At 42.1% G+C, this 11275-nt stretch overlaps 1 protein-coding gene across 4 annotated transcripts; it reads left to right on the top strand.

Moving 5' to 3' along the window:
- Positions 1-229: 229 nt before the first annotated feature.
- On the top strand, positions 230-10997 carry mtg1 (mitochondrial ribosome associated GTPase 1). Of its 4 annotated transcripts, none has more exons than XM_062975954.1 (11): positions 230-403; positions 1163-1229; positions 2873-2975; positions 5646-5723; positions 6027-6083; positions 6193-6283; positions 7468-7529; positions 8927-9023; positions 9516-9597; positions 9705-9817; positions 10586-10997. In XM_062975954.1, the coding sequence occupies exons 1-11, from the start codon at positions 304-306 to the stop codon at positions 10690-10692; spliced, it is 957 nt and encodes a 318-aa protein (XP_062832024.1). In that variant the 5' UTR covers positions 230-303; the 3' UTR covers positions 10693-10997. The 4 variants fall into 4 exon arrangements, with proteins under 4 accessions (XP_062832024.1, XP_062832023.1, XP_062832026.1 ...); XM_062975953.1 differs by having other exon boundaries at positions 231-403; positions 5643-5723; XM_062975956.1 differs by lacking the exons at positions 230-403; positions 1163-1229; positions 2873-2975 and adding an exon at positions 1258-2544.
- The last annotated feature ends 278 nt before the right edge of the window (positions 10998-11275 follow it).

Below are 11275 nucleotides of genomic sequence, written 5' to 3'. Positions count from 1 at the left end.
TAGAGCATGTACTGCTGCCCATCTGAACTATATACAGTCTCTTGGAGGGACGCGTTGGAAAACCTCTGCTGAGTATTCCTTGCCTAAGCCATGACTGTGAAATGAAATCGCCAAGAGACTGGATGCCAAAGCGCGACACAACAAAGTCCTTCGACCCGTCGCCACTGGCACGCCCCTCCTCTTCCAGGTGGGCGTGGCCTGGGTTGACGCGTTCCCGTTGACGTCACGCGCCCTCCCCGCACGAGGAAGTGGAGGGGCGGCCCAGGCTCGCGGGCTCGGCGCGCGGACGAGTGAAGTAGAGTGATGCGGCTCGCGCCCGTCTTGCGGGGTTTGGGCTGGCGGGAGCGCTTCGACTGCCGCGGCCTGGAAGTGGCCCGATGGTTCCCCGGACACATGGCCAAAGGCGCGTGGGGAGGAGAGAGGGAGAGAAGGGCCGGGAAGTGGGCGCGTGGGCTGGCGTGAGGCAGAAACATTCGATGCGGGGCCTCACTGCTCTATACTACACTTTGGGTTTAAAGAGTAGGTAAACAGTGTGATTCCACTTTAAACCCTGTAGCTGCCTCCTCCTGAGGAGTCCTGGGGCTTGTAGTTTAGGGGAGGGGGCCTCTCAAATGCTCAGCCAGAGAGGTCCTGGGCCTCACTCAACTACAAGCCCCAGAATTCTGCGGGAGGAGGCAGCCACAGAATTTAAAGTGAGATGACGTACAGGAGAGTCTCACATACAACATAAACGGGCGTTGGATAAGCGAAAATGTTGGATAATAAGGAGGGATTAAGGAAATGCCTCTTACGTTAAGATTTTACAAATTAAGCACCAAAACATCAAGTTTTACAACAAATTGACAGAAAAAGCAATTCAATACACGGTAACGTTATGTAGTAATTACTGTATTTACGAATTTAGCACCAAAACAATGTATTGAAAACACAGACTACCAAAACATTGAATACTAAAAGTCAGACTACATTGGATAATACAGAACTTTGGATAAGCAAGGGACTACTGCATAGGAATTGTGTGTTGCTGTCAGTTTTCCAGGCTGTATGGCTGTGTTCTGGTAGCATTCTCTCCTGACGTTTCGCCCGCATCTGTGGCAAGCATCTTCAGATTGTGTATAATTGTTATTATGTATAACTCTTTCTGCTTGGTTTGGTTTTGTAGGGCTAAAGGACATGAAGAGCCGATTGCGTGCAGTGGATTGCATCCTGGAGGTGCACGATGCTCGCATATCCTTTACGCATTAATTGTTTTAATGACGCGGTTTATTTTTATTGTACTATGTTTTTAAAGGCATTGCCTATGTTGTGAAGCCGCCTCGAGTCCCCTCCGGGGTTGAGAAAGGCAGGATAAAAGAGCTGCAAATAAATTTAGAGAAGACCATGTTGAAGGAGATCAGGTCTTTCCGTGAAGACATTTGACAATGTTAAACACTTTTTAAGCCCCCCTTTATGTTTTGTGCCTCCTTTTAAGAAATGTGTTTTCAATAGTTTGGGAGACGAGACTGCAGCCTGAAGTGTTATAGGTGTACAAAAAAGAGCATTAGGACACTACATGGCAATGCTGCTGCTCCCCTTTCGTTGTTTTCAAATCTGGAGATATTTTTGTTTACATTTATATCCCAGAGAAGGTTATATCTATATATTTATACAGTGTTCCCTCACTTATCACGGGGATTAGGTTCCAGGATCACCCGCAAAAGTGAAAATCCGTGAAGTAGGGACACTATATTTATTTTAATATTTATACATTATTTTAGTAGTTATACACTATTTTAAGCCTTTATCAACCAATCGTGTGTTGATAAATCGCCTCCTTCTCCCGTTGCCGCTTGGGCTCCTTTTCTCTCCCTTTGGCTTCTCTTTCCTCCCTTCCTTAGGCTATAAATTGCAATTTTTTATGATTTATAATAGTCTTGTAGAGTTTATTGAAAAAACCACGAAACAGCAAATCCGCGAAAAGTGAACCGTGAAGTAGTGCAGGAATACTGTATTTCCGTTTTGCTCAAAGTAGCTCATCATGCACCCACAGCAAAGGATCGTCTCCCTTCCCCATTTTTATCTTCACAACAACCCTGTGATGTAAGCCAGACTTAGGGTCCTTCCAGACAGGCCTTATATCCCAGAATCCGATCCCAAGTTTTCCCACTTTAAACTGTGGACCCTTGCACACAGGCATATAACCCAGAATATCAAAGCAGAAAATCCCACAATATCTGCTTTGAACTGGGTTATCTGAGTCCACGCTGCCATATATTCCAGTTCAAATCAGATAATGTGGGATTTTATTCAGCTGTGTGGAAGGGGCCTGTATTGTATGAGTCCCCACTGCTGGATAGTCTGGGATCAGAAAACCTGGGATCAGATCCTGGGATATAGGGCCTGTCTTGAAGGGCCCAAAGGAATAGTGATGGGCTCAAGTTGAACTTCATGACTGAGTGGGAATTTAACCCTTTATTACACCATCATGGCTTTAACACAACTCTTTCTGTGAATTACAGCTATTCCAGAAATATGGCCAGATCCATTGTGGAATTAGACATTTTGGTAAACATTCATTAATTTTTGTATTGTTGAGGTTTGCAACAAGTAGCTTTATGTTTTAGAAACTAGTAAAGATGACTGTTTTGATGTAATACTGTGAGAGAGTGTAGGTGGGCACCACTTGTATAGAGACAATACTGACACTTTTTTTTTACTCTAAAAATTCAGAGAGCCTATGATAAGAGTTTAGGATTTCACCCAATCCAGTTTAAAATTCCATCCCATGCTTCCAGCTGCAAATTTCTGCTCCCTGCAATTCTTCCAAATGGATAAATGGATATCAGGCTGGTGCTATTCTTCTTGTCTCTTTGGCTCCTTAGCGCGCACACATCCCATTCTCTGGCAGGAACCCACTATTGCAGGAAGCCCTGGGAATCCGTCCACACTTGTTGGTGTTGAACAAAATGGACCTGGCAGATCTAACTCACAAACCAGTAAGACCTACATTTTATCTCCCCATATTTGCCAGGTTAAACCCCCGGGAACGGCGTGAGCGGCCACTGTTAGCCCCAGCTCCTGCCAGCCTAGCAGTTTGAAAACATGCCAATGTGAGTAGATCAATAGGTACCGCTCCGGCGGGAAGGTAACGGCGCTCCATGCAGTCACGCCGGCCACATGACCTTGGAGGTGTCTACGGACAGCGCTGGCTCTTCGGCTTAGAAATGGAGATGAGCACCACACCCCAGAGTCAGACATGACTGGACTTAACGTCAGGGGAAAACCTTTACCTTTTTTATTTGCCACTTCAGTGGTTTGTGGACTAATCCATAGTGTGAGAAACACTGTACAAATATCCCAACATTTATCTTCTAGAAGATAGAAACAGAGGCTCCTTCTACACTGCCATGTAAAATCCAGATTGTCTGCTTTAAAATGAATTATATGGCAATATTAACTCATATAATTCAGGTCAAAGCAGATAATACGGATTATCTGCTTTGATAATCTGGATTATATGGCAGTGTGGAAGAGGCCAGAATGTCCAAGGTATTTATGTTCTCACAGTACATTTACTCATGTGCCTAATTAAACAAGGGTTGTGTTGTCGAAGGCTTTCATGGCCGGAATCACTGGGTTGCTGTGAGTTTTCCAGGCTGTATGGCCATGTTCCAGAAGCATTCTCTCCTGATGTTTCACCCACATCTATGGCAGGCATCCTCAGAAGTTGTGAGGTCTGTTGGAAACTAGTGAAGTGAGGTTTATATATCTGGAATGTCCACGGTGGGAGAAAGAACTCTTGTCTGTGGGAGGCAAGTGTGAATGTTGCCATTGGCCACCTTGATTAGCATTGAATGTCCTTGTAGCTTCAAAGCCTGGCTGCTTCCTACCCGGGGGAATCCTTTGTTGGGAGGTGTTAGCTGGCCCTGATTGCTTCATGTCTGGAATTTTCTGTTTTAAGATTGTTGCTCTTTATTTACTGTCTTGATTTTAGAGTTTTTAAATACGGGTAGCCATATTTTGTTTATTTTCCTGGTTTCTTCCTTCTGTTGAAATTTTCCACATGCTTGTGGATTTCAATGGCTTTTCTGTGTAGTTTGACATGGTGGTTGTTAGAGTGGTCCGGCATTGCGTGTGGGCAGTGCTTTGTTTGGTGGTCCCTATATAGACTTGTCCACAGCTGCATGGTATATGGTAGACTTGTGCATTGCTGAATGTGGCATTTGTTGGATTATTTTAGTGCGTCTGTAGATAGTTTGTGTAAGTGTCTAGGATGTCCAAGGTATATTTGATCTTAAAGGTAAAGGTTTCCCCTGATGTTAAGTCCAGTCGTGTCCAACTCTGGGGGTTGGTGCTCATCTCCATTTCTAAGCCGAAGAGCCGGCATTGTCCGTAGACACCTCCAAGGGCATGTGGCCGGCATGACTGCATGGAACGCCGTTACCTTCCCGCCGGAGCGGTACCTATTGATCTACTCACATTTGCATGTTTTTGAACTGCTAGGTTGGCAGAAGCTGGAGCTAACAGCGGGCGCTCACTCCCCTCTCCGGGTTTGAACCTGGGACCTTTCGGTCTGCAAGTTCAGCAGCTCAGCGCTTTAACACACTGAGCCACCAGAGGCTCCATATATTTGATCTTAGGGGATAGTATACAGCTTTATGTATGTTGTCACAATGCATTTATTCACGTACCTAATTAAATAAGGGTTATTTTTTTCAGCCATCTCCATCATAGTACTGTGAAGAGAAAACATTAATTAATGTGTTTTGGAGGCATTTTAAAAAAATCTAAAATAACTCATCAAAACATCAGAGAGTGCGTGCTTTGAGTAAAAAAGGGATGCTTTCTGAATGTTTCGGTTCTCCCCCATCTTTGCTAGTGCTGTATTAGCTTCTCTAGAAGCCAGTTTGTCTCCAGGTCCAGTTCAAGTTTGTAGCTTTGGCCTTTAAAGGCATAAATAGGACCAGGGAGTATAAAGCTTCTTAAGACTTTATTGAAGTAAAGCCCACAATAGAAATCAAATAAATATATAGTTTCCACAACCTCTTTTAGCTATCCTATACTGAGAGGTTCTGCTGATTAGGGCAAGAGAAAGTGCCTTCGTAGAGTTTCGGTGGTATAAACGTACTTGGTCTCTCAGGGCCCTTCCACACAGACCTGTATCCCAGAATATCAAGGCCGGAAAATCCCACAATATCTGCTTTGAACTGGGTTAGCTGAGTCCACATTGCCATATATTCCAGTTCAAAGCAGATCATGTGGGATTGTATTCAGTTGTGTGGAAAGGGCCTCAGTGGCTTTATTTTAAGAACATTTGTTAAAGCAGGTTTCTTTTAGTTAACCGCCAAGACCTCTTAAAATCAACCCTTTTTTAATCTGCATGTTTACTGTTCTATACCCATCCTTTACTGAAATTAAAATGGTTTCATTTCAGAAGAGTCTTACTGCTCTCCTACAATGATTCCTGGATATGATTTATGAAACATACCACATTCCAGTTTGTGAAAAGTTGTTGTATGCAAATTCATTTGTGGAACATCCTTGTGTCTGCATATCAGAACCAAATAGAATATGGAGATGCGGATTTTGGAAATCATAATGTGAATCACCAAAGTTTCTTCATTCGCTCTAATTTTATACATCTCTCTTTGGTATGCTTTTAGCAGGTTCTAAAACGTTTGGAACAGCAAGGTTTTAGACATGTTGTCTTCACAGATTGCCTGAAAGATGAAAATGTCATGAAGGTACTAACTGCATTTTTATATGAAAATTGTCTCTTGCAACATAGTTTAAATCCAGGTTTCCTGCATATATTTTCTAGGTAGCTGAAACAGTGGGATCTGGTGCACAGTTTTTGTCATAGCTTGTGCTCCCAGATTATGTGCTTTGAACTGGGTTATATGAGTCTCCACTGTGAGATAATCTGGGATAAACAGATAACCTGGGATTAGATCCTGGGATATAGGGGCAATGTAGATCTAGCCTTAAAGACAAGAGTATAATTTCAGCTGTTGTTCCATTGAAACTACTCTTATATCTCCTTGCAGATTGTTCCCATTGTCACAGAACTCATAAGCAACAACCAACGTTATCAGAGGTCTGAGGTTAGTTCTGTTGTATAGTTATTGCTTTTGGTTATGAGGCAGAAGAGACCTATGATGTTAACCATATTTATATTTAGTATGGGGATGATCTCTTTCTATTTGATTCCAGAATGTGGAGAGTTGCATCATGGTCATTGGTGTGCCAAATGTTGGGAAATCGTCAGTCATCAATTCAGTGAGAAGACGGCACCTCAAAAAAGGTTTTTATGCTACTTGATTTATTGGGCCCCTCCACACAGCCATATAACCCAGAATATCAAGGCAGAAAATCTCACAATATCTGCTTTGAACCGGGTTATCTGAGTCCACACTGTCATATATTCCAGTTCAAAGCAGAAAATGTGGGATCTAATTCAGCTGTGTGGAAGGGGCCATAGTCTTTATCACAATCAAAGTTTATAGTAGTATTTGCCTGCACAAAAATAAACCAGATGATATTGAACATGGCAGTTAGGGTATTCTGTCAGTTAACCCACCCATCACTTTATTCATATTCTGCCTGTTTCTAGACAGGGACTCAAATGACATAAAATGACAGAGAATAGAATAAAACGCATACCTTTAAAAAAAACCCATAAAAAATCAAGAATAAACAGAATTAAATAACAATGAAAAGGCAGGACGTTTGGTGCAAAGTCCGTGATGTGTTTCTAAATTCCATACATATAGACATAGTCTCACCCAGGGCTGTAGCCGGTGTGTGTGTGTGTGTTAGGAGTTCAAACCCCCCCCCCCCCCCCCGGAAATCTTTCAGGTAAAAAAAAAAACCTGGTTTACTCATGAATTTTAACTGGTTAACCAAATCCCCAGGAGTGTCCACTGAAGTTTACCTGCCTTGAATGTCCACTGAAGTTTATCGATGGAGCCTGATTTCTAAATGATTTCGTGTTGTGGAACTACTCTTCATGATTTGCTAAAAAAAAGTTTCAACCCCTCCCTCTGGCTATGGCCCTGGTCTCACCGCCATGATTTGCACTGGCCATCAATTCCACACACTTTTGAATTACAGCTGTGTGTAGAGAGGATTATAGCAAGCCTATCTGAGAGGTAAATAAGGTGCGAACCATTGTCAAATCTTCCTTCTACAGGGACAGATGCAACTGGTGCACCAACAAAAGTTATACAAAGCCATATCCATATCCATCTCATTATGTTAATGGAAAACTGGGCATGCATTGCTTTGTACTAGTTATCTTTTAAAGCATGTTTTGTTTAATATTGTTGGAAAAGGCAGGAAGCTTATTTAAAGTTCATTGTCGTTTGCGGAAAACTTATGGGGCTGATTTTTGACCTGAGAGGATAATGTCCAGTAAATGTGTTAAGATTAGCTGGATGGTTATATATTACTGTTTTTTTCCTTTCTCCCCCTCTTTCCACCACAAAGGAAAGGCTTCACTGGTTGGTGGTGCACCAGGTGTTACCCGAGCTGTTCTCACCAAAATCCAGGTAATGTGATGGGCCATGCCCAAAATGTGAGACTATGTTTCTGGAATCCACAATACATTGGTTTTTTTTAACTTCTATTAGTATTCATTCAAAGTTTTTTGTTTTGTTTTCTGCTCTTTTGCCTGTGTCCACACTATATGGAAACATCCTGGACAGTGGAAACATAGGTGGGAATTCTGTGCTCTGTGTGGCATGAAATGGCACACATTGTGGGAGGTGAAGTACTTCAGGTAATATGTGGTGTATATGACACCACAAAGAGAAAGAGGGGGTCTCTCTGCTCACAAAGGCTAGGTCCTAAATTATAATAGAGGTAGTATCAAATGGATCTTGCTTGGAAGATAGTTGCAGTTTGGATGCAGTCATGAGAGAGGGAATCATTGTAGCCACCAAGCCAATCCTCATGAAGAGCAATATGTAAAGGGCCTTCAATGAAGACTTTTGTTGCTAGGCATCTTCATTTAGGAATAGGTAGTCATTTAAGTCCAATTCCAGTCAGTTAATGGTCTTTAGAGGTACAGTATTTTCCTTGGCCATAGCTGTGCCTGTCTTCTTCGAAGTAAAGAGTAGTAAGCACAGTTCAGTGCTGTGAATTCCTGTGCAGACGCAAGAAAAACCATGGACAATAGTGGCTGTCATTTCTGAAAATCAAAGAAATGCTGGGTTGCTGTGAGTTTTCCGGGCTGTATGGCCATGTTCCAGAAGCATTCTCTCCTGACGTTTTGCCCACATCTATGGCAGGCATCCTCAGAGGTTGTGAGGTCGTTTGGAAACTAGGCAAGTGGGGTTTATATATATGTGGAATGTCCAGGATGGGAGAAAAAACTCTTGTCTGTTTGAGGCAAGTGTGAATGTTGCAATTGATCACCTTGATTAGCATTGAACAGCCTTGCAGCTTCAAAGCCTGACTGCTTCCTGCCTGGGGGAATCCAAAGGATTCTTGTGTCTGTTTTTAACCAGGGGTTTACAAGATTTATGAAATGCAATACTTCAGACTATGCTTTCTTAGTTCACACATCTGTGTCCTATTCTTTCTTCAGGATGTTTGTAGTAAATTCCGTATGGTAATTTCATATCTCCACAATAGTCTCAGAGTTTTGCCTCAAAACGGTGTGAGAGAAGGCGGATTGCAGGATGTTTTAGGCCAGAATGTAACCCCTCTGTTCTTTGAATGGATTCAAGGGATGACGTTTTCCATTTTTGATTAATTTTGTAATGGGGTGGGAAATGGACAGATAAGTCTTTAAGGAGTTGTATGTATTTCCACCCTACTCTGTGCACTAGGAGAAAACTACTGTCGTTTTTAGCTGATATTGTATTGGGAAAACCTCTTCCCATAATCTTGTGTGTCAGTTCTAGACATTGTGAGAACTGATTATGAACTCTTTTTGTTTCAGGTATGTGAGCGACCCCTTATATTCCTACTGGATACTCCTGGGGTACTGTCTCCTCAAATTGAGTGTATTGAGACTGGGCTAAAACTGGCACTATGTGGTGAGAAGACTCTGTGCACATACGCTGATGAGGGTGTAATCTTCTTGGGCTGTCCCAAATTACTATTTGGCTCAGTTTTGGTACTATAGATGATTTGCACTGTTTATGATTGTTTTATGGCAAGAGTTCATTGGGGACCTTTTTGACACAGATAAGCCCATCCTGTAGCCACTCTACCAAGTATTAATAATACAATAATTAATCTTCTATTTGTATCCTGCCACCATCTCCCCTAAGGGACTCGGGCGGCTCATGGAAACACTCCAAATGCCATATATAAACAACAATACACAAGTATAAATACAAAGACAAAAGTAAAATCAACAGTGCATATAAAATCCCACTAATAAAATTGTAAGAGTATAAAACTATAAACATTCCTAAAACACAGGAGAACCTGCAGAAGGCCGGCTATCTGGAACTTTGTCAGGAAGGAGGAAATAACTTGATATTTTGCCTGCTCCTAACAGTACGGCTATTTTTTCCACCCAGGAGCAATTAAGGATCATCTAGTAGGAGAGGAAATCATTGCTGATTATCTGCTTTACGCATTGAACTGTCAGAAGCAATTCAGGTGAGATAGCCCTTTGGGTCTGGGTTGGGGCTAGATGTTGTGTTCAAAGTGGGAAATCCCCATTATATTTAAACCTTCTTGCCACCCATTTTTATCCTACTGTGCAGTTATGTAGAACACTATGGACTTCCCAATCCATGTGATAATGTGGAGATGGTACTCAAAAGTATTGCACTGCACCTTGGCAAGACCCAGCGAGTCAAGGTACTGACTGGCACAGGTAAGTTCTTTTCTCTTCCCCTGTAGTCCTGTATAACACTTGGAAATGTATCTATTTCTTTTCCCTTCTCTGTTTCTGCTCTCATTCTGATTGGTTGTGTAAAATGGATACTTTGCTATTCAAGCCTTTACTTTGTCTTGTTTCTTACATCTTCGTATGGAGTGTATGTGTTGTGGAGAGAGATGTAGTGCTTGGTGTTTTTCCCTCTCTTTGAAACCTTAAAAGAGATGGGTGTTAAGAGTAGCTCAGACCCAGTTCTTGATTATTAAGAAATGCAGTCATTCTTTATTATTGTAAATAAATCTTTTGTGATTTTAAGATTGGACTCTATCTTTGCCTGCCTAAGCTCTGAATCCTTTGCAGCCACAACACACAGCACCTCATGCTCTGCTGGCTAATGAGCTGAATGCTCAACTTTTAGTATCCTGTTTATTTTTGGATGCTCTGCTATATTTTAGGGTAATTTTCCCTAACAATTTTCACTCTGTTTGTTGAACTGATCGTGCGCTTTCAAATCATTTCCAACTTACAGTGACCCTAAAGCGAATCTACCACAGGTTTGTTTGTTTCTTGTAAGATTTGTTCAGAGAGGGGTTTGCATTTAACTTCTGAGGCTGAGAAAATATGACTTTCACAAAGTTACCCCGTGGGTATCCATGACTGAGTGGAAATGGGAGGGGTCTACAGCTAGCTTTGGGATGCTGTCAGTCATATAGCGGTGTGGAACATAGTATTGTGGCCAAATCTTTTTTCTTTTTCCCTTGGCAGGAAATGTGGTTATGACATCACCCAATTACAAAGCAGCAGCATGTGAGTTTATCCATTCTTTCCGCAAGGGACTTCTAGGGAAAGTAATGCTTGACCAACTTGAGTAGATTTCTGTATAATGCTGGACTGAATGATAATTTTGGAAGGTTGTGTGTGGAGCAGAAAGCATCACCATGCAGCTGAGCAGGACTACAGGGACTTTGCTTCAATCTAATAAACGTGGACTGTATACAGCTATTGACGATTTTCATCTGCTGTTTGCAAACAGTTTCTGTAGGATCCTGAGGATCAGTAGTCAATAGCAAAGAACATTTGTAACTTCCATCACTAGTTTCTGAAGTATTACTTCAAGCCACCTTAGAAATGTGGCTAAGAAATACTTCCCATAAATAAAATAAATAAGAAACACTAATTCTTCCTTTTTTGCCTTTTTCTGTATGCCACGCTATGTGATTGGCTGTATATTGTACCATGGTGATACATTGCAAGAACAAAACAGCTTGGTGCATTCAGGAGCAGCACCTTTTTGAAGTGCAATGACATCATGAAAGTGGCAGTGGGCCCAAGGAGGGTGCATTGCCTGGCCAGTTTTAGACATACTGGGACTCAAAGCCCATGCAGGGTTGGAAGATCAGTTAGGGGATGGTCTACTCCAGGACGTTGATGGATTGGATGGATTCCTGATGGCTC

Source organism: Anolis carolinensis, chromosome 3 (assembly GCF_035594765.1).
Source record: "Anolis carolinensis isolate JA03-04 chromosome 3, rAnoCar3.1.pri, whole genome shotgun sequence".
Taxonomy (NCBI): domain Eukaryota; kingdom Metazoa; phylum Chordata; class Lepidosauria; order Squamata; family Dactyloidae; genus Anolis; species Anolis carolinensis.
This window is presented reverse-complemented; position numbering and strand designations above follow the sequence as displayed.

Excerpts from the sequence above, each read along its gene's own strand:
- mtg1 (XM_062975953.1), top strand. The coding sequence starts at position 304 with ATGCGGCTCGCGCCCGTCTTGCGGGGTTTGGGCTGGCGGGAGCGCTTC. Across the intron at positions 1,230-2,872 it reads GAGGTGCACGATGCTCGCAT|CCCATTCTCTGGCAGGAACC; the intron begins ATCCTTTACGCA and ends GCGCGCACACAT. Across the intron at positions 6,084-6,192 it reads AACGTTATCAGAGGTCTGAG|AATGTGGAGAGTTGCATCAT; the intron begins GTTAGTTCTGTT and ends ATTTGATTCCAG.